The sequence below is a fragment of the Engystomops pustulosus genome, chromosome 11 (genome assembly GCF_040894005.1).
Source record: "Engystomops pustulosus chromosome 11, aEngPut4.maternal, whole genome shotgun sequence".
Classification (NCBI taxonomy): domain Eukaryota; kingdom Metazoa; phylum Chordata; class Amphibia; order Anura; family Leptodactylidae; genus Engystomops; species Engystomops pustulosus.
The window spans coordinates 86,332,008-86,353,903 of record NC_092421.1 but is presented as its reverse complement, the minus strand read 5'-3'; the positions used below and the strand labels follow the sequence as shown (position 1 = coordinate 86,353,903).

At 40.7% G+C, this 21,896-nt stretch overlaps 1 protein-coding gene across 1 annotated transcript in view; it reads right to left on the bottom strand.

Moving 5' to 3' along the window:
- Positions 1 to 1,672: 1,672 nt before the first annotated feature.
- Positions 1,673 to 21,896, bottom strand: part of LOC140106745 (uncharacterized) — an 84,353-nt gene continuing 64,129 nt past the window's right edge. Inside the window, exons 9-15 of the mRNA XM_072131364.1 lie at positions 20,932 to 21,036; positions 17,265 to 17,355; positions 17,114 to 17,177; positions 15,423 to 15,500; positions 10,903 to 11,005; positions 10,207 to 10,313; positions 1,673 to 7,979 (exon numbers count right to left, since the gene is read on the bottom strand). Coding sequence (XP_071987465.1) covers positions 7,844 to 7,979; positions 10,207 to 10,313; positions 10,903 to 11,005; positions 15,423 to 15,500; positions 17,114 to 17,177; positions 17,265 to 17,355; positions 20,932 to 21,036 — 684 coding nt within the window. The 3' untranslated portion in view covers positions 1,673 to 7,843. The remainder of the gene's footprint in view (positions 7,980 to 10,206; positions 10,314 to 10,902; positions 11,006 to 15,422; positions 15,501 to 17,113; positions 17,178 to 17,264; positions 17,356 to 20,931; positions 21,037 to 21,896) is intronic.

Sequence of the window (21,896 nt, the reverse complement as noted above, 5' to 3'; positions counted from 1 at the left end):
GGTCCCTGCGCTATTGTGTGCGGCATCACATGGTGTCTACCACCGCTGCAGCACAGCGCCGGCAGGGACCAAGACCTGGTTGCCCCCCCAGCACCCGTACTGGCGACCCAGGTGCTTTTAACTTAGCAGGAGACTACATATAGGGGCCGCCTACTTCTTCTCAGCTAGTGCCTGAGACCACATGGAACAGTGAGTATTCAACACCTGTTCACACATGGTGAGCCTTTTTCCTGTTCACATGGTGCGGTGTTGCATGGTGTCCGCTGCTTCTGTGGTGCGGTGCTGGTGGGGGCCCGGAGCCATGGGGGCTATGCCTGCCAGTACGGGGGGCAACCAGGTCTTGGTCCCTGCCGGCGCTGTGCTGCGGCAGTGGTGGACGCCATGTGATGCTGCACACATTAGCGCAGGGACCCACCATAAAGAGGTCACCGTGAAGTGGTTGGTGGCTTATACAATGTGATCAAAATGTAACTAAGAACTTCGAGTTGGTTATATAATGTCGCCGAGCGGCAGGAGATCGTTGTGTGATGTGTGCATGTGCGCTCCAGTTCTTTTTCTCTCCTCATGTTGGTTTAGTATACCTTTGTATATGTTGTTAGTAGCAGCAGGACTGTGAAATATATATTTTTTTATTCTTGGATTGTAGCTTTTACAAGTTCACTGGAGTGTGTCCTCACACTGCTGTGCTCTGTCCAGCCAGTACTTGGCATTAAGTCTCACTGAATAAAAGCTGCTCCATGATTCTGACTTAATACCTCAGTAGTCACACAGAGAAGGGAGGGGCTGTGGTGCGGTTCAATGCTGAGTGATAAGTGCACAGCAGTGTCAGGAAAAGCCCCACCCCCGAGGAACTAAGTACCGCCCTATAAGTGCCTAAGATTCAATTTTAGGAAAAAGAAGAAGGACAATGCAGGCGCCACATGTGTGAGATCTGTTTTCGGTGTGTGAGTTTTTTTAGCAAGATTAGTTCCACTCACCTTTTTTGGTTGTACGTCCGGTACAACACGTTAAAAGACGTTATGAAATATGAATAGGAGTCTGGCAGCCTTCCTGGTCTCCGTAGCAGTAGGCGTCTATGGAGCATGCATCATCGGGTAATGTTGGTTTTTTCAGGAGGTTGTTTCGGCGCCAAATACTCACAAGTATTAAATGATAAACTTAGAGTTCCTTTATTGGGTAAGAAACGCGTCTTACCCAATAAAGGAACTCTAAGTTTATCATTTAATACTTGTGAGTATTTGGCGCCGAAACAACCTCCTGAAAAAACCAACATTACCCGATAAGATTCAATTTTACAAATTCTGCCTAAAGTAACCTTCACAAAGAAGCTGCAAAGTTACAATTATTACTATTATTATTATTTCTAGATGTAATAACAACTTATTTATAACACTTGTTCCCCCTCCCGCTGTGCCACGTATATCCCGCCACGCGTGCTGCACATTGTCACAATAAAAAGTCACAGGTAAAAGATTTATTTACAAGGAAAAAAAAACACTATTATTCCTCATTCCTTTCATTCCCGAGAAAGGTCTAATCACAAGAATGAAGACGTATAAATAACATTCGCAATCCGTACACAAATAGCATAAAAAATACAATCAGAGGCTCAAACAACAAGTGACATCATAAAGCTGGAGGGTCCGCTGCCCCCCTATCCCCCCCCCCCCCCCCCATGGTAGAACATACAGTAGTGATGGCACGAAGACAAACAGGTGACAACATTTTTTTTTTTTTTCAAGAATCAGAAAGAAAAATTATGTGAATTTTTGAATGATTCAAGAAGTGTGTGATTCTGCCATCTAGTGGTGACTTGGCAAAGCGCAGGAGAAATCTAGTATAGGAAAACAATCCTAAAAATTCCAAATTTTTTTTCCCCCACTAATAGTATTTTTCCCCCCACTACAAAAAAAAATAGTAGTTAATATATGACATTACAATATAAATGGGGACAGAGCTTGGAGGCTTTTGAGCTGATGCTCCTGCACTGCATTAGATGGAGACTAACACTACAGATTACACTGCCACAGGGAGGAGAACAGATGTCCACGGAGGCCACGTTCTTAAACCAGCAACACAGATGTCCCTAGATTATGGTAAAACCTAGAGCTGAGCTGCAATACCAGACACTACCCATAGCGAGGGGTGGCGCTGTTTTGTAATAAAGCAGCCATGTTTTTTTCAAATTCTGCACAATCCCTTTAAATAATGCAGCGGATGTACCAAGCACCCTTTATTGTACTGCATTCAAAGCCTTATAGTGTAAATCTGCTGCGACATACTGAGCTCTGCTACATCTATATCTTCAGATGTATGCAGATGTATGGTATTAAAGCTCAGCTCCAATCACTTCAAGAAAGATGGGATGTAATACCAGACACAACCCAGGGACTGCTGTGGCGCTGTTTTCAGAAGAATGCAACTCCTGGAAACACAATGCTAACATTCATACTGGTTATGTATCAGCCAGGGCAGCAACATTCAATTAGGTGACCTTTATAGTGTTCTTAACAGACACTGGATAATCAGTAATCAAGGGTGCGCATGTGAGGAGTAAGACTGACCATTCAGAATTTTGAGTCCTCTATCAACTGGTGGATGGAGACCTAGCTGCTGTGACTCACTGCTGCCCTTCTGTCTCCATAGACTGCTCTGTAAATCAGTGCACTATAAGTTGATGAATGTAGATCTAGCTGCTGTGACTCACTGCTGCCCTTCCTTTTCCATAGACTTCTATGTAATCAGCGCATTATGACTTGGTGAATGTAGATCTAGCTGCTGTGACCACTGCTGCCCTTCCCTCTCCATAGTCTGCTATCTAATCCTCGCATTATGACTTGGTGGATGGAGATCTAGCTGCCATGACTCACTGCTGCCCTTCCCTGTCTATAGAACTTTATATAACCAGGGATCTATGAATTGGTAAATGAAGACCAAGCTGCTGTGACTCACTGCTTCTCCTCCACTTTCCATAGACTTCATGTAATAAGTACTCTATAAGCTGGTGAATGTAGACCTAGCTGTTGTCACTCACTGCTGCCCTTCCCTCTCCATAGACTGCTATCTAATCAGTGCATTATGACTTGGTGAATGTAGATCTAGCTGCTGTGACTGCCCTTCCCTCTCCATAGACTGCTATCTAATCAGTGCATTATGACTTGGTGAATGTAGATCTAGCTGCTGTGACTCACTGCTGCCCTTCCCTCTCCATAGACTACTATGTAATCAGTGTACTATGAGTTAGTGGATAGAGTCCTAGCTGCTGTGACTCACTGCTACCCCTCTCCATAGAGAACTTTACATTAAGTTTATGGAAAGTGAAGGAAGAGCAGCGAGTCACAGTGGCGCTAGGTCTCCATCCACCAATACATAGATCACTGGTTATAGAAAGTTATATGAGGAGGGGTAACAGTGAGCCTCAGCAGCACTAGGTCTCTATCCACCAACCCACAGATCACTGGTTATATAATTAGTACCAAGCTTGTGGCTAGAGACCAGATGTAGTCAGATGTAGTCAGATTTTTTTTAAATTTAGTACTGGGGTGGATTTGGTTTGTCCTCAAGAAAAAAATATATAATTCAATTTTGATTTTTGACATTTTTTTAAAAAAATTGTAAACCTGGATTTAAAAGTCCTAAAGGGACACATAGGGGCGAATATTGCAGATAATATGGATGCTAAATACTGCCATAAAGTTACCATATAAAAAAGTCCACACCCTAAAAATCTGAAAAATTCCAAACATTGTTAAAAAATTCCTCCAGAAATACTGTCTCCAAAACCCAGTTGGGGGTGATTGGTAGGGAGTCCATATGATAGTAAAGGTTTATTACACAAACAGCCATAAATAATCTGGGCTTTTAGGGGGCGGCAAATTGTTATAAGGGATTTTTTTTTTTTTCTTAGAAAACCAACTCAAGTTCCTGCATTATATAACAAATCTGCAGCCAAATCAGGGAACTTTTCATCCATAAACATTATAACTGAGTAAAAACAATAATTTTGAGACTAATTAAACAGGGCCAAACTTTGTAGATGCAACAATGTACTTAATTAGGTGAATGCAGCTCTTAACTGGGTGGGAGAATAAGCAAAGGTGTCAGAAGATGGATGGATAACCAACGACTTTATCAAGACGGGTCCAAAAACAGTCAAGACATTTCTCTTACCTCCAAGTAGTCAGCGTATATCATCTTGAGCAGGGGGCGGAATCTGACGAACAACCCATCCCCCCCCCCACACACAAAATGGAATAATCTTCATAACAATCTTGTCCTAACAACAAAATTCCCAATGCTTTGCAAATTCTGAATTCTGATATATAAATCTGCCATGTGTGAATGTACCGCAGAAGTTTCTTTGTGATTCAAAGGAAGTCGAGATCTATGATGCTTTTTGAAAAAAAGAAAAAAAAAAATATGGAAAATATTCAGCCCCCGTTAAATTGTTTGTTCTTTGTTTCATTGCATAAGATCAAAAAAGTATTTTTTTTTTTGCTCATTAACCGACACTTTATTAAACAAGAAAAACTGAAATATCACATGGTCATAAGTATTCAGACCATTTGCTGTCCATTTTATTCTGATCCTCCTTGAGATGGTTCTACTCATTCACTGGAGTCCAGCTGTGTATAATTATATTTATTGGACTAGATCAGTAAAGGCGCACACCTGTCTATATAAGACCTCACACCAAGGTCTAAGGAACTGCCCAAGGAGCTCAGAGACAGAATTGTAGCAAGGCACAGATCTGACCAAGGTTAAAAAAAGAATTTCTGCAACACTCAAGGTTCCTAAGAGCACGGTGGCCTTAAATGGTAGAAGTTTGTGATGAGCACCACGCTTCCTCGACCTGGCAGTCCAACCAAACAATCATGGGAGAAGAGCCCTGGTGAGAGAGGTAAAGCAGAACCCCAAGATCTATCCTATCACTGGGGGGATATTTCAGGTTTTCTTGTTTAATAAATTAGCAAAATGTCTACATTTCTGGCGGGCAGAGAGCACATTAATGAGCAAAAAATAGAACTTTTTTGGATCTCACCAATTTGCTGCAATAAAACAAAGAGTGAAAAATTTAAAGGGTGTGACTACTTTCCGTACATACTCTATGCCATACCCATACTCTTCCCAACATCCCTGTGTTTATAGTCAGAGTATTACAGTTTTTATATATTGAAACTAAGGGACATTGCCTTTAATTAAAGCTCCACCTATATGGGAACCTAGGCACACAGCATCCTATATCTCAACTTCCTGGACATCGGTGAGCAATGCATTATGGTCCATCATGACTAAAATTGCCATAAAAGGAATTAAAATAATACAATAAAAACAGTAAATCGGCGCCATTTGTACAATGCATAAAACGACACCAAAGGCTCTAGAATAAATTATATACCGTGAAGAACAACAGATTTCACATAAAAGAGTTTAACCTCCGCATCCCGTTACATTATACGACACAGACTGCAGTTTTTGAAAATTTTTTGACAATCTTCACCAATTGCCTAAACAAAAACCACAAAGCCATGTAAACAGGTCAGTAATACAGTGTGAGTATTCCAAGGGTTAAAAATAGAAGGAAATCAATATAAAATAAGGCACATGGACAGGAAGGCCTAGACGGGAGCCCTTCCCCAGACAGCAACGTCCACAACTTTTCTTTTTTTTTTTTGGTCCGGGTTAGTCGCAGTTCACATGCGGCGTTTGCCGGGCCGCAACAATTACACTTTATTTTTAATTTTTTTTTAAATTCCAGAGAAGGAGATCCGCGCCTGAGGTCCGGTGACCGATCCAGCGCTCTACGGTTTCCAAATATGGAGATTGGGTAAGTTCTTGCAGACTAAGGCTCCTTACTCCATGTTCCAGACCGAGGCAATGAAATTGCATAACTGAGGATTAGTTCTAGGTGACCCCACAATGTATACAAGGAGGACCTCATCTTCTCACTAGATACCTGCTTTCTCCAACAGTTCTTAGAAGACTTCGCCGTTCCTTAATTTTATACTAGTAAAAAAATGATACATTTATCAAATATAATTAAAACTGTCAAATGGGCGTGTCATTCAGTGATTGGACTATTAAAAAGGACACGCCCAGAGTTGTTTAAACCCAGCTGTCAATTTATTTCTAGTATAAATAACTAAGGAATTGAGTGTTACCTTGAAAAGGTAGAAAAAAACTTCTTCCACCGGCCTCTGTCATAGCAAACCAGTTCCCTACACTGTACTGATGAGATAATAACACATTGATACAGTGCTGTCTACAGTTGGGGATCTCTATTATCCCATATAATTTAATTAGGCTTCCTGGAAGCTATGCTTGATGTATAGGGAGCTGCCTTTCTAGGAAGTCAAGAGGCAATGTTTTCCTTATCCCATTCATGCAAAATGTATCTGCATATTTCCCAGAATCCTCCAGTGGAGCATCAATGGTTGTAAATCTCCACACGTCTGCAAGGCGCCATTAAATGACAAAGTCTTCGTAAGGCAAACTCTCACTCCAAAGTCTTTTCTCCAGCCTCTCGCTCAGCTAAACTAGCTCCCTACACTGTACTGACGAGATGCAAAGACAGTGAAACAGGACTGTTCCATTTGGAATTGATATACTGGCTAGGTTTGTTCTCCCGCATCAAGTCATAAGGCTTCTTGGAAGTCATGCTTGATGTATAGGGAGCTGCCTTACAAGGCAGCACTGAGGAAAAGTTTTCCTTATCCTACTTTAAAAATTATTTACATACTTCCCAGAATCGGCGGTGCAACGTGCGTGGCCTGTACGCCCGCATCGTCAAAACCTCCAAAAGTTCAGTTTCCTCCTTGACCTAAGGAATCGTATAGCATTTAGAACCGGTATCTCATGATGGATGCGAGTATTAACTAATTAGTTTAGAATTAAAAACACGAAGAAACAGTGATAAATCGTAGAAAACTTTGAACACACAATTGTGACCTAAAAGAAATTGCAAAAAAAGTAAATCAGAGAAAACCGGTGATAAAATAGCTGTAGAAAAAAATAGAAAAAAATAAAATTGTGAAATAGCAGAAAGAATTAAAAAAAAAAAAAAAATTAGTAATAAAAAAAATAGCTTACAATAATGGCTCACTGCACAAAAATTAAAAGAAAAAAAACCCTATAATTAGAAAAAATTGTAAAAAAAGTAAAGGGGGGGGGGGGGTGATCTGTTCATGGTAACGCCTGAACGTAAAAAAATAAATAACAAAGAACAACCTTTGTATTGTTTTAAAAAGCATAAAAGTGGGAACAAAAACGTTTTTTTTTGTTAAATAAAATAATTAAATATAAATGTTTTTTTTTTTTTTTTTTACAAAACAGATCCACAAATGCTCAAAGAAAAAAATCCAGTAGCATAAACAAAAAATTATTATATTATGCAATATACTAGTTGTGGGAAAGAAAAAATTTTTTTTATAGCTTTCCAAAAAAAAAATGTTAAAAACCCTAAACTGACCAATAAGGTCCTCAGGGATTGGCCTATGTTAGTTTGTTATCAGTTATGCAATTCCACCCCAGTGTAAAATACTGCATGAGGCTCTGCACTGCTGCCGAGCTGTGTAACAGGTCTGCATTACCCCAGAACCCCGCCCCCTCTGGTGGGTAGCGGTTGGCACGGAGGGGGGGAGTCTACTGCGTGCCCCAGGCTTCAATCTGCCGCTCTCATGATTTACCAAAGAGAACTCCGAGCGAGAAACGGGAGATGATAGACGGCAGAGTAACAAGGCATCCAAGACGTAGAACCCGATATCTTCTGTCCATCGGTTTTCATAAATTGCACTTGGATCACGTTCCTTCAGCTCCGCCTCCTGCTCCTCCCCAGTCACGTGGATTAGCTTTTCCGTGGTTTTCGGTCCGCCCCTTTGTTCTCTGGGACGTGTCGGAAGCAGCATTTGTCACCCAGTCTGCAGCCGTTCAGTCTCCAGTAGAAACATTCCCTGGTCTTCGACGCAACTTTCTTTTTAGTGCTAAAAAAATTTTAAAAAGGGTAAAAAAAAATATAAATGAAAATCATTTTATTGCTTTATATTATGGGATTTTAAATGATGGAGAGAAAAGCAACTGCGGACGTGAACCCCGAATTATAATCAGGGAAATGGGCCGGACAAGGCAGGAAATCCTCGAGGAGCGATTTCTGCCAATAGCTGAAGAGCAGGAAGTGATGTCAGAGAAGGTGGGGGGAGGGGTTTGTTGCATGCAATAGAAGTTGTCATGTGTAGGATTCTCAGATTCCAAAAAAGGTGGAGTATTGTTAAGATACGGCATCTCGTTACAAAATTGAAACAAATTAGCAAAATTTAGCAAAATATAAGAGCAGTTTAATCATAGCTTTGTGTTCGGTCAGGATTGTAGCTTCCTCACACTGCTGTGCTCCTAGTTCTCTGCAATGAACTACTTTCACTCTACATGACTGCTGTAGTGTTCAACCATAAGCCTGCAACTTATGGTTCTTAGAACAAAGGGAAGTGGCCCTGAAGCAGCAGAACACAGAACCAAGAACACGGCAGTCAGAGGACATATCCACGGAGCATTTAGAGAATCACTCCTAGCCCACTATACTGTACTGTACGATTGCTGTAGTGTTTAACCAGAAGCATTCAAAACAATACAGATAACCTAGAACACAGCAGCGTGTGGACAAACCCACAGAGCCTTTAGAGAATCACTCCTAGCCCACTATCCTGTACTGTACAATTGCTGTAGTGCAGTGATGGAGAACCTTTTAGAGATCGAGTGCCCAAAGTGAGACCCAAAAACCATTAGCTTTTCCCAAAGTGCCAACATGGCAATTTAGGCAGAAACAAACTTACAGAACAATACAGATAACCTAGAACACAGCAGTGTGTGGACAAACCCACAGAGCCTTAAGAGAATCACTGCTGTGCTCTTAGCCCTCTGCACTGTACTGCTTTCACACAGTATGATTGCTGCAGTGTTTAACCAGAAGCATTCCACAAATAGTAATCAGAGCAAAAGGAATGAGCCCTGGTGCTATTTAATACAGAGAACCAAGAACACAGCAGTGTGGGGACAAACCCACAGAGCACTTAAAAAAACACTGCTGTGCCCTTAGCCCACTGCACTGCACTGCTTTCACTCTGTACGAGTGCTGTAGTGCTTAACCAGAAGCTTTCTACACTTCTTACTTGGAGCAAAAGGGAAGAGGCTCTGGGACAACTCACCCACCTACAAAACATTTAGAGAATCTATACCCCCCCAGCCCTGCTACTACAACACACAGGTAAGATTACACAGCTCTCTTGGGCTGCTACCCTACAAGGAGAGCAATTCTGTAGGGACAAAATCCCTTTAAGGTCCTCGGATTCCGTATGGATGAATGCAGTGACAATACTCTCCATGTTACTCTGAGCTTGTAGCCGGGGAGAACGTTTCTTCTCTCTTTTGTTTCAGCAGCAGCAGCAGTTTGGGTCGGCGCAGTTCAGCGATTATTAAATATTGATAGCGGGCGCCTGCCCCCTGGCACATTCTAGTTGCCGGTTCACGAGCCGACTGCTCGGGCGGCAGAATTAAGGAGAGAAAGCAATCAGCTCGAGCCGGGAGGATGAGGAACACATGGTGGATGATTACACTGCAGCATATTAATGGCAGGCACCGGGCGCAGGCCACGGGGAGACGCGCCTTATACTAATATTATTAGGAGGAAGATGTCGCACCTCCGGAGCCGTCATTAGCAGCAGCAGGAAACAGACAATTACAAATCAATCAGAGGGCAGACTGGCGCGGCCCGATTCCAAATGTCACATCTCAAGGTCTAACGACTAAGTGTTGCGCCATCACTACTGCAACCGGCATAGGAAGGGGTTAACATAGATTAGGCGGTGCGTGGTATTGCACCTAAGCCCCATTCCTCTCTAAGAGCTGAGCAGCAATACCAGCGAGGACCATGGTCAGGAGTGGCGCTGTTCTTATTTCACCTCTGGACAAGCCCTTTTAATGATTCCTGGAAACATGGATGACAACCCTCGTGGCAGCAGCAATGGACAACCACTTGTGGTCACCCAGCTTTCTCAAAATCAGAAAGGGACAAGTAAAGCTAAAATTACAATGTGCCTTTATAATCTAGATTCTCACAATGTTGGATATTCCTTATTTACCCAGATAAGAATGGACAGACCATGTGCCGCAGATGGGGAATGCGCTGCTGCAGGTAGGTACTCGCAGGGTTACACTTACTTTGCTGCAGCCGCCTTGCTCTGTGCTCCTGAGCTGCTGGCAGCCAAGAGGCGATGAGGCTTGTCTGGGTACCGAATCACTAACTTTGTGTTCTCCACTTCTTTTCCCTGTTGGTGGAAGCAAAAAACAAACTCTAATCTCCGCCGTCCATTTTTAGAAAAAAAAAAAAAAAATCTGCAGGCAAAATAACAGCTAAAAAAACTAAATAAAATTCCCTGCAGTTCTGGCTTTTAGAAATACAGAATATTAGTAATAATCTGATCATTTGAGAAGAATTTAATAAAAATATTCTTTAAAAAAAAATGGCATTAAAATACTAAAAAATTTAGAAAAAATATCTATAATTAATAAGGAAAAAAATTAATGCAGTATCTAATAATCATAAAACAAAATAATATTCAATAGAAAATAAAAATAAAAATTGTTCTGTATATTTATTACATTTTAATTTATTACAATTGTATAAAACTGGAAGCGTTCGAAATATTCACTGGTAAAATATCCTCCTTTTATCAGAATCACAGCTTTGAGGCCGGTTTGGCCAAGGTGGTCCTATGTCCCACACATCTGCCCCCCCCACCCCCACGGCCTCTCGGGGGTCCATTAACAGCTAAGCTCGCCCCATTCTCTGATCTTACTGGTTATGCTATTAGGCTATGTATATGCTACAGGAAGTATTACAGATTCCCATCTTACCTGTAATGCCTCCAGGGCTCGGGCTGTCGCGATGGGGCACGTGAAGTTAACAAACGCGCAAAATCTTTCAGCAAGGACTCGAATGCTATGAATTTCGCCATAACTTTAAAAAAAATAAAATTAAAAATTAGAAACACAATATTCATCATATACACAATAATATATACAATATATTGTACACATGTACATTATTGATTTAATTTTTTCCTCCTCTTGTGTGCATTTTTTTATTTTTTGGAAAACTGCTGCACATATGAATCACGTAATCTTGGACCAAGCCATTTATACCATTGACTTGTATGGGCCACCAATGGTAGCAGTATAGATCCAAAGGAGCACGCAACATATTAAAACCAACAATAGGACCGTAAGAAGGATTAAAATCCAAGAATTATATTTGATTGCAGCTTCAGCGCTATGGAAGGGCGGAGGTGTCCCCATCCATTAGCAGCGAGGGTCCGCTGACCGCTGGTGCACAGAGATGCTTCACAGGATCACATAACAACTCCGCTAATTATCAGAAGCAAACAGAGTTAATGAAACGGAGCCGAGACTCCCCGGAGCTTACAGGTATCTCCTCACTAACTGGAAAATTACACATCTAGTGCAATGGAGCATAAAGATAAAATTTAGCAAAAAATAAAAATATATATAGAAAAATTATAATTATTTTTTATATATGTGTGTGTGCATGCAAGGGAACTGGATATAAAAAGGACATCAGTAAAACAGAAAAAAAAAAAAAAACTATGTAAAGGAATATAACTACTATAATACTGCCCGCTATGTACAAGAATATAACTACTATAATACTGCCCCCTATGTACAGGAATATAACTACTATAATACTGCCCCCTATGTACAAGACTATAACTACTATAATACTGCCCCCTATGTACAGGAATATAACTACTATAATACTGCCCCCTATGTACAGGAATATAACTACTATAATACTGCCTCCTATGTACAGGAATATAACTACTATAATACTGCCCCCTATGTACAGGAATATAACTACTATAATACTGCCCCCTATGTACAAGAATATAACTACTATAATACTGCCCCCTATGTACAGGAATATAACTACTATAATACTGCCCCCTATGTACAAGGAATATAACTACTATAATACTGCTCCCTATGTACAGGAATATAACTACTATAATACTGCTCCCTATGTACAGGAATATAACTACTATAATACTGCCCTCTATTTACAAGAATATAACTACTATAATACTGCCCCCTATGTACAAGAATATAACTACTATAATACTGCCCCCTATGTACAGGAATATAACTACTATAATACTGCCCCCTATGTACAAGAATATAACTACTATAATACTGCCCCCTATGTACAAGATATAACTACTATAATACTGCCCCCTATGTACAGGAATATAACTACTATAATACTGCCCCCTATGTACAAGATATAACTACTATAATACTGCCCCCTATGTACAGGGATATAACTACTATAATACTGCCCCCTATGTACAGGAATATAACTACTATAATACTGCCCACTATGTACAGGGATATAACTACTATAATACTGCCCCCTATGTACAAGAATATAACTACTATAATACTGCCCCCTATGTACAAGAATATAACTACTATAATACTGCCCCCTATGTACAAGTATATAACTACTATAATACTGCCCCCTATGTACAGGAATATAACTACTATAATACTGCCCGCTATGTACAAGAATATAACTACTATAATACTGCCCCCTATTTACAGGAATATAACTACTATAATACTGCCCCCTATGTACAAGATATAACTACTATAATACTGCCCCCTATGTACAGGAATATAACTACTATAATACTGCCCCCTATGTACAAGATATAACTACTATAATACTGCCCCCTATGTACAGGAATATAACTACTATAATACTGCCCGCTATGTACAAGAATATAACTACTATAATACTGCCCCCTATGTACAAGTATATAACTACTATAATACTGCCCACTATGTACAGGGATATAACTACTATAATACTGCCCCCTATGTACAGGAATATAACTACTATAATACTGCCCCCTATGTACAAGAATATATCTACTATAATACTGCCCCCTATGTACAAGAATATAACTACTATAATACTGCCCGCTATGTACAAGAATATAACTACTATAATACTGCCCCCTATGTACAAGAATATAACTACTATAATACTGCCCCCTATGTACAGGAATATAACTACTATAATACTGCCCCCTATGTACAGGAATATAACTACTATAATACTGCCCCCTATGTACAGGAATATAACTACTGTAATACTGCCCCCTATGTACAGGAATATAACTACTATAATACTGCCCCCTATGTACAAGAATATAACTACTATAATACTGCCCCCTATGTACAGGAATATAACTACTATAATACTGCCCCCTATGTACAGGAATATAACTACTATAATACTGCCCCTATGTCCCGGAATATAACTACTATAATACTGCCCCCTGTGTACAGGAATATAACTACTATAATACTGCCCCCTATGTACAGGAATATAACTACTATAATACTGCCCCCTATGTACAGGAATATAACTACTATAATACTGCCCCCTATGTACAAGTATATAACTACTATAATACTGCCCACTATGTACAGGGATATAACTACTATAATACTGCCCCCTATGTACAGGAATATAACTACTATAATACTGCCCACTATGTACAGGGATATAACTACTATAATACTGCCCCCTATGTACAGGAATATAACTACTATAATACTGCCCCCTATGTACAAGAATATATCTACTATAATACTGCCCCCTATGTACAAGAATATAACTACTATAATACTGCCCCCTATGTACAAGAATATAACTACTACAATACTGCCCGCTATGTACAAGAATATAACTACTATAATACTACCCCCTATGTACAAGAATATAACTACTATAATACTGCCCCCTATGTACAGGAATATAACTACTATAATACTGCCCCCTATGTACAAGAATATAACTACTATAATACTGCCCCCTATGTACAAGAATATAACTACTATAATACTGCCCCCTATGTACAAGATATAACTACTATAATACTGCCCCCTATGTACAGGAATATAACTACTATAATACTGCCCCCTATGTACAGGAATATAACTACTATAATACTGCCCCCTATGTACAAGAATATAACTACTATAATACTGCCCCCTATGTACAAGAATATAACTACTATAATACTGCCCCCTTTGTACAGGAATATAACTACTATAATACTGCCCCCTATGTACAGGAATATAACTACTATAATACTGCCCCCTATGTACAAGAATATAACTACTATAATACTGCCCCCTATGTACAAGAATATAACTACTATAATACTGCCCCCTATGTACAGGAATATAACTACTATAATACTGCCCCTAAGTCCCGGAATATAACTACTATAATACTGCCCCCTGTGTACAGGAATATAACTACTATAATACTGTCCCCTATGTACAAGAATATAACTACTATAATACTGTCCCCTATGTACAAGAATATAACTACTATAATACTGCCCCCTATGTACAGGAATATAACTACTATAATACTGCCCCTATGTCCCGGAATATAACTACTATAATACTGCCCCCTATGTACAGGGATATAACTACTATAATACTGTCCCCTATGTACAAGAATATAACTACTATAATACTGTCCCCTATGTACAAGAATATAACTACTATAATACTGCCCCCTATGTACAGGGATATAACTACTATAATACTGTCCCCTATGTACAAGAATATAACTACTATAATACTGCCCCCTATGTACAAGAATATAACTACTATAATACTGCCCCCTATATACAGGAATATAACTACTATAATACTGCCCCCTATGTACAGGAATATAACTGCTATAATACTGCCCCCCTATGTACAAGAATATAACTACTATAATACTGCCCCCTATGTACAGGAATATAACTACTATAATACTGCCCCCTATGTACAGGAATATATCTACTATAATACTGCCCCCTATGTACAGGAATATAACTGCTATAATACTGCCCCCCTATGTACAAGAATATAACTACTATAATACTGCCCCCTATGTACAGGAATATAACTACTATAATACTGCCCCCTATGTACAAGAATATAACTGCTATAATACTGCCCCCTATGTACAAGAATATATCTACTATAATACTGCCCCTATGTACAGGAATATAACTACTATAATACTGTCCCCTATGTACAAGAATATAACTACTATAATACTGTCCCCTATGTACAAGAATATAACTACTATAATACTGCCCCTATGTCCCGGAATATAACTACTATAATACTGCCCCCTGTGTACAGGAATATAACTACTATAATACTGCCCCCTATGTACAAGAATATAACTACTATAATACCGCCCCCTATGTACAAGAATATAACTACTATAATACTGCCCCCTATGTACAGGAATATAACTGCTATAATTTTCTTACCATTTGAACAGATCCCACAGCTGCTTTTCCGTTATCTGGTCCGTTACATTTCCTACCCACAATGAACAGTTCTGGGTCCTGTAGAACAGTATACAGCAAAATGTTAAACAATAGGCTGTAATACAGCAATAGTATACAAAAAAAATGGTATACAACAGTATAGTACCCAGTGCAGCACAGAAGTATATAGATGTATATCAGTATATAGATGTATATGGAAGTATATAGATGTATATGGAAGTATATAGATGTATATATCAGTATATGGAAGTATATAGATGTATATGGAAGTATATAGATGTATATGGAAGTATATAGCAGTATGCACTGAACATGTGCAGATGGTTTTGTTCAGTTTTGTTTCAGTCCCTGCATCCCAATACTAATAAGGAATTTGGGGAAAGAGATTTCAGCATGTGGCACCATTAAATGTGACATCAGTGCCTCTCTATCCCTATGCTTTTACATAGGACTGCAGGTAAGTTTGCAGCAATATTATAACTTACTGTCAAGAAGATACCACAGTCCCGGTGATTGGATCTATGAGTAATGTCCCTGGTTTATCAGGATGGATTTTAATGCATATTTCCTTTAAAGGGGTTTTCCCACGAAAACAAGATTCTTAAATATACTCAGGGTAACAAAATATCACATTCTCTAATTCACTGTTATTAACAAAAATGCAGCATTTCATAGATCTAATCCTAACCTGTCTCTATCAGTCCTGTGTATACAATTTTGTTTGTCCCTGGATACGACCAAAAATCTTTTGACTGTGGTCGGAATCTTCTGATGAATAGCTTCTCCTATCTGCACGGTACAGTGCTCTCTGCCCCTAACCCTGCATTACAAGGCAAGCTCAGACACAGGCACTTCCTGCTGGCAAACAGCAGTGTCCAGAGACTTACTCTACAAGCTGCAGATAAAATAGAGTCAGCTCTGCTATAAAGATCTGTGTTTTATTGATTAGGTCAATTTGCAGAGCTGAGAGTGTCATTGTCTTATATTCATCCCATGACATCTCCCTTTTTCTGTGTGTGAGATACTAGCGAATTATCAGCAGCTAAATATAAGTGTATATAAACCCTGTAGCCTGATAATCTAAGCACATTGTCAGCACACAGCATCTCAAAGCACAGAGGAATCATGAAGTGTCTGCTCAGAGAGTCCAGCTCACACTCTGGAATCTTACTCTTAGCTCCTATCACTCAGTGATAATCAGACAGCAATAACACTGAGTAACATTGTAAAGCAAAGTGTTAACAATGATACATTTTGTGGGGATACATCACTAGGGGATTGAAATTCGAGAACTTTCTTTCATGGGAAACTCCTTTAAGTAACAAGTTTCCCCCATAGAATCTTTGTGTAGATGTAGTAGAGCCGAGATACATTCTAACAAGTAGATAAAGAATAAAACTCCCCGCAGCCGATGTAACAGAAACTGTCGGAATGTGATCCGGTAATAGGAGCCGCACTTGTCGAGAGACATTCCCATAAAATACTTTACAATAATATCCCAGAGAAGACGCTGAGGGAGGAACCCAACCGTGAAATGCGCGCCTGAGCTCCAGATTAAAAAGGGAAGGCAATCTGCATAAGTGAGATACTTGTGGAGAGGCTCAGACGCTGGTGTCAGCCCACGCAGATTTATAGCTTTCCCCAGGCAGCAGATGTGCCGCTGCACTCACAATTCACTTAGGAGGAGCAGCTCCTCTTCTCCCGGCTCATCCAGCTTCATGTTCTCCCGCAACACTGCCGGGAAGAAGGAGGAGGAGAGTGAGCGAAACGCGTCTGTACCGCCCCCACACCCTGACAAGTGGCAAGAGTCTAGAACATCACCTTTAATAGAGATTGGGGCGTCCATCACAGCAGCCACCGATCCGTATTCTTCCAGCAGGTGAAAGCTTTGTCCCTCGGTGAAACCTTGATCCTTCACAAAAAGAAAAGCAAAATACTCCTTATACGTTCTGAGAGATTCCGTTATTTACAAAACAAAAATAGATACTTTGTGTCCAGCCTAACAGGGGCTTTGGATTTTATTACATATATACATTAGTTATTTTCATTGCTTTGCAGTTTTAAAGATCTCTGTTCATTGTCAGTGAATGGAACTGTTCAGATATCTAATTTTACCAATTACAATTATCACCTATGTCCAGCAGTTTCTTTGCAATCCTCCTCAGTTTAGCCTGTCCCCGCAGTAGCCGTTTCCTCTGGCCGTGACGATTATCTCCGTGAGACTGTAGCTTGTTTACACAACAAACTGGACGGATTCTAACTGGAGGAGAGGAGCTACTGCTCCCTGCTCATTCTGGAGGGAGGGCAGAAGTCATATGATGCTCTCTATAGGAAACTAGCAGGAGAGCCTAATGTCTGTGCAGATCTGTGGATACAGATGTCTCCTGCAAATAATACATGGGGCTCCACTAATACTCAGCAGTCCCTTCATCCCAGTCTGTGATTCTGCAGAACATCCTCTGTCTCTCTGCACCCAAGCCTTTCCTCTGCAGACCGGCACCCGCTACGGCTTAGCCCCTTCCTCAATACACTTGTATAATCACTGAAGAATAGCTGGTGCTGTGCATCAAATGAAACTGCCTGGAAAGCAGAGGAGCCGGCAGAATAGAAAAATTCCCCCAGAACGGTGTTAGAAGTTCAATCCTTTATTCTTCAATCCATTATAAACTCGCATTCATCCTATTACACAACATTAGTTGACGCGTTTTGTGTCTTAATGGCTCTTAATCGCAGCAGAACATAAATTGCCAACAACAAGTTTTATAAACAACATGACAACCAATAACAATTATCAAGAGAAAAAAAACACGGCTTTCACTCCTATAAATAATTACAGCCAATTTGGAATAGAAAATATGAGCAAAGAGACAGCGGAGAAATAATCATAGAATTAGCTTTAAAATAATAGTATAATACCTCCCTCCACATGAGCACTAATAAAGAAAAGGTATTCATGTGTAAACATATTTGCTTTCAATTTAAAATAATACTAATGAGCCAGAAGGGCTTTGGGGGCGTTACCAGAGCCCTTCCATGCTGCAGCTGCACAGGCTGTTATGCTGTGCAGGAGCACTCCCCCTTCCCCCATCCCACCGTGTTCTGAAACAGGAAAAGGTGAGACAGTGTAAAAGCCTGTGAAGACAGAGAACAGAGGGGCTCTGGTAACATCCCTAGAGCCTTTCCGGCTCATGCGTGTCAAATTAACACATAAATGTTGACTATATATATTTTATTTAGAAAAACTACAAAATATATATTTGCAAATCCAAAATCAAAATTCAAACATAATCATAATACAAATAATAGGACAGGTCCAAATGAAGATTTATGCCTAATGGGTATCAGAGAACCTACCATATATACTCGAGTATAAGCCGAGGCCCATATTTTACCACCAAAAACTAGTAAAACCTATTGACTCGAGTATAAGCTGAGGATGGGAACAGCCTCCAAGTAGTACCCATGTAGTATACAGCCAGCCAGCCCCATGTGGTATACAGCCAGCCAGCCCCTTGTAGTATATAGCTAGCCAGCACCCATGTGGTATACAGCCAGCCAGCCCCATGTAGTATAAAGCCAGCCCCCATGTAGTATACAGCCAGCCCCCATGTAGTATACAGCCAGCCAGCCCCATGTAGTATAAAGCCAGCCACCATGTAGTATATAGCGATCCCCCATGTAGTATACAGCCAGCCAGCCCCCATGTAGTATACAGCCAGCCCCCATGTAGTATACAGCCAGCCCCATGTAGTATACAGCCAGCCACCATGTAGTATATAGCGATCCCCCATGTAGTATATAGCCAGCCAACCCCATGTGGTATACAGCCAGCCAGCCCCTTGTAGCATACAGCCAGCCAGCCCCCATTTTAGTATACAGCCAGCCAGCCCCATGTAGTATACAGCCAGCCAGCCCCATGTAGTATACAGCCAGCCAGCCCCATGTAGTATACAGCCAGCCAGCCCCATGTAGTATACAGCCAGCCAGCCCCATGTAGTATACAGCCAGCCAGCCCCATGTAGTATACAGCCAGCCAGCCCCATGTAGTATACAGCCAACCAGCCCCATGTAGTATACAGCCAGCCAGCCCCATGTACTATATAGCAAGCCAGCCCCCTGTAGTACACAGCCAGCCAGCCCCATGTACTATTTAGTAAGCCCCCATGTAGTATATAGACTGCCAGACCCCATGTAGTATATAGACAGCCAGTCTCCTTCCTCGCGGCTCCTCTTCTGTCTTCTCTTTGCTGTAATAGTCGGCAGAGACGCATCCATGCACTCTGCTGGCCGGCACATACTATCAGCGGCCGCATCATAGTGTGCGCAGGCCAGCAGAGCAGATGGCTGCGGCTCTGCCGGCTGTTACAGATGAGAGAAGACAGAAGAGGAGCCGCGGCGAGCATTGGGGACACCAGAAGTGAGTTTGTAAGTTTATTGGTTTTATTGACTCGTGTATAAGCCGAGGTGAGATTTTTCAGCACATTTTTTGTAGAAGAGCTGTTGAGTCACAAAACACGCCAGATAATCTTGTATAATACGATGTATATATATATATTTAATGGATTGAAGAATTGAAGGATTCAACATTGTGTCAGATTAATTTTTCTCTTTGTTGCTTCTATTTGCTCTACACACACACACACAATATCTACACAGCAGGGTAGCTGTACACCCCAAGTGCTCACACAGCAAAGATTATACACTTTATGTACTCGTTTCTCTGTTGGCTTCTACTACTTAATCCATGCTCACTGTTACTCCATGCAAAGAAAGCAGCCAGGCTAGTCACTATATACAACCTGTGGATTTACTTGTAGGAATCTCACTTGATTTACTACTACATTACTTTATGAGAGGACATAAGGCATGATCAGGATGTGAGGGAAGCTTGTAACTGGCTCAGCTTCAGAGCAAAGACAGGAAGAAGATAGACTCCGGCCACTTCACTGCTGCTGGGGAAGATTTCTTACAAGCAGCTTTGAACAAAAAATATCATGATTTTGGAAAAAATAGGTTGAGCAACAAAATATGTGCATTTGTTATGTTTTTTTTAAAGGGTGAATCACATATGACACTTTGGTAAAAATCATTATGAAATCAGAGTTACAATTTAAGCTGAAAACCTTATTTAAGGACCGAAGAATGGCTCGGCATGTATTATTCCCAATTTACTGTCAGTTACTCCTAGTTTTCCCCAAGCAGATCAGATGCAGGCTCAGCCTAATCTGGAGAGGGGTATGTTTTGGGAGAAATAGATGTCAGCCAATAGCTACACAGTCCGAAGTGAATGGCCATTTGGAAGATGTAACTAAAGCAAGCAGAGATCTTGTAAAAAATAAGTTAATGCAACACATCTATAAATTTGTGGGGAAAATCCATAATATTTGAATATATGAATTCTGTAGGGTAGATTTGCAGGTTCCCCCTCAGCCCAGCTGACAATGCATACATTTCAGATATACAAAGACAATAAAAAAAGCCAAATTACCATGAGCTGAAACACCTGACATGTGTGTATCTCTTTCAGAGCTTCTTGACAAGCTTCATCCAACTGTAGCACCATCTTGAAGGCATCTTCAGCTTCCGCGAACCTCTGTGAAGAACAGACTATTAATCCTCTGCAGAATCGGGAGCACTTGGAATTCTCTAGCCACGACCATTCCCAAGCAAGCAGGGGAGTCAATTTTGGCAACCCAATATGCTAATTTGTCTCTCTACTGTCAGGTGAGTGGGTCTATGATGGATCAGCAGCTCTATGACAGTACAGGGCCCAACTAGGATAATGGAGACATCAAACTTAACGCACCGAGTACTGCGCCACCTTCTGGTGATATCCGGAGCCAGGCTTACGTAAGGGTGAGGAAAATTTTCGGCAGATTAATGCACTGTTTTGGGGCCCAGGAGAGGCTGCTAGCAGCTCCCTTAGGTGTGATCTGAAATGGCCTTCCTAGAATCTCATCAGTTTATCTATAAAGTCATGTGCAAACGAGCCAAGAGCCATATGTATCCTGAGATGAGTCACTTTGAGAGGTTCAAAGGGGAGTCACTTCAGCAGCTGCAGGTGAGAATCTAATCTTTCATAACTCCTCAAAGGTTATGATTATGAAGGTTACAGAACTGAAGATACATGCAGTTAAAGGGGTTGTCCAAGACCCTTTTTTGCCCCCTCTTTGTCAGCTAGAATCACGGTTCTGGTGTCATAGTAAAGATAAAAGTCTTGTCTCTCAAAAGGAATCATGACTGTTAATGATGTACTATAAAACAGGCAGTGAAAGACATAATTGGGAATGTGAGCTGTAGATACATTTCCTGACTATGTTCTAAAAGGGGTTTTACGAGACCTTAAAAAAAATATGACGCCGGGAGGGGGCTGTATAAAAAAATAAACATTTACCTACCTCCGTGGTCCCTCCCGGCGTCCTATGCTGCCGTCTGTCCGATCCGTGCCCCTGT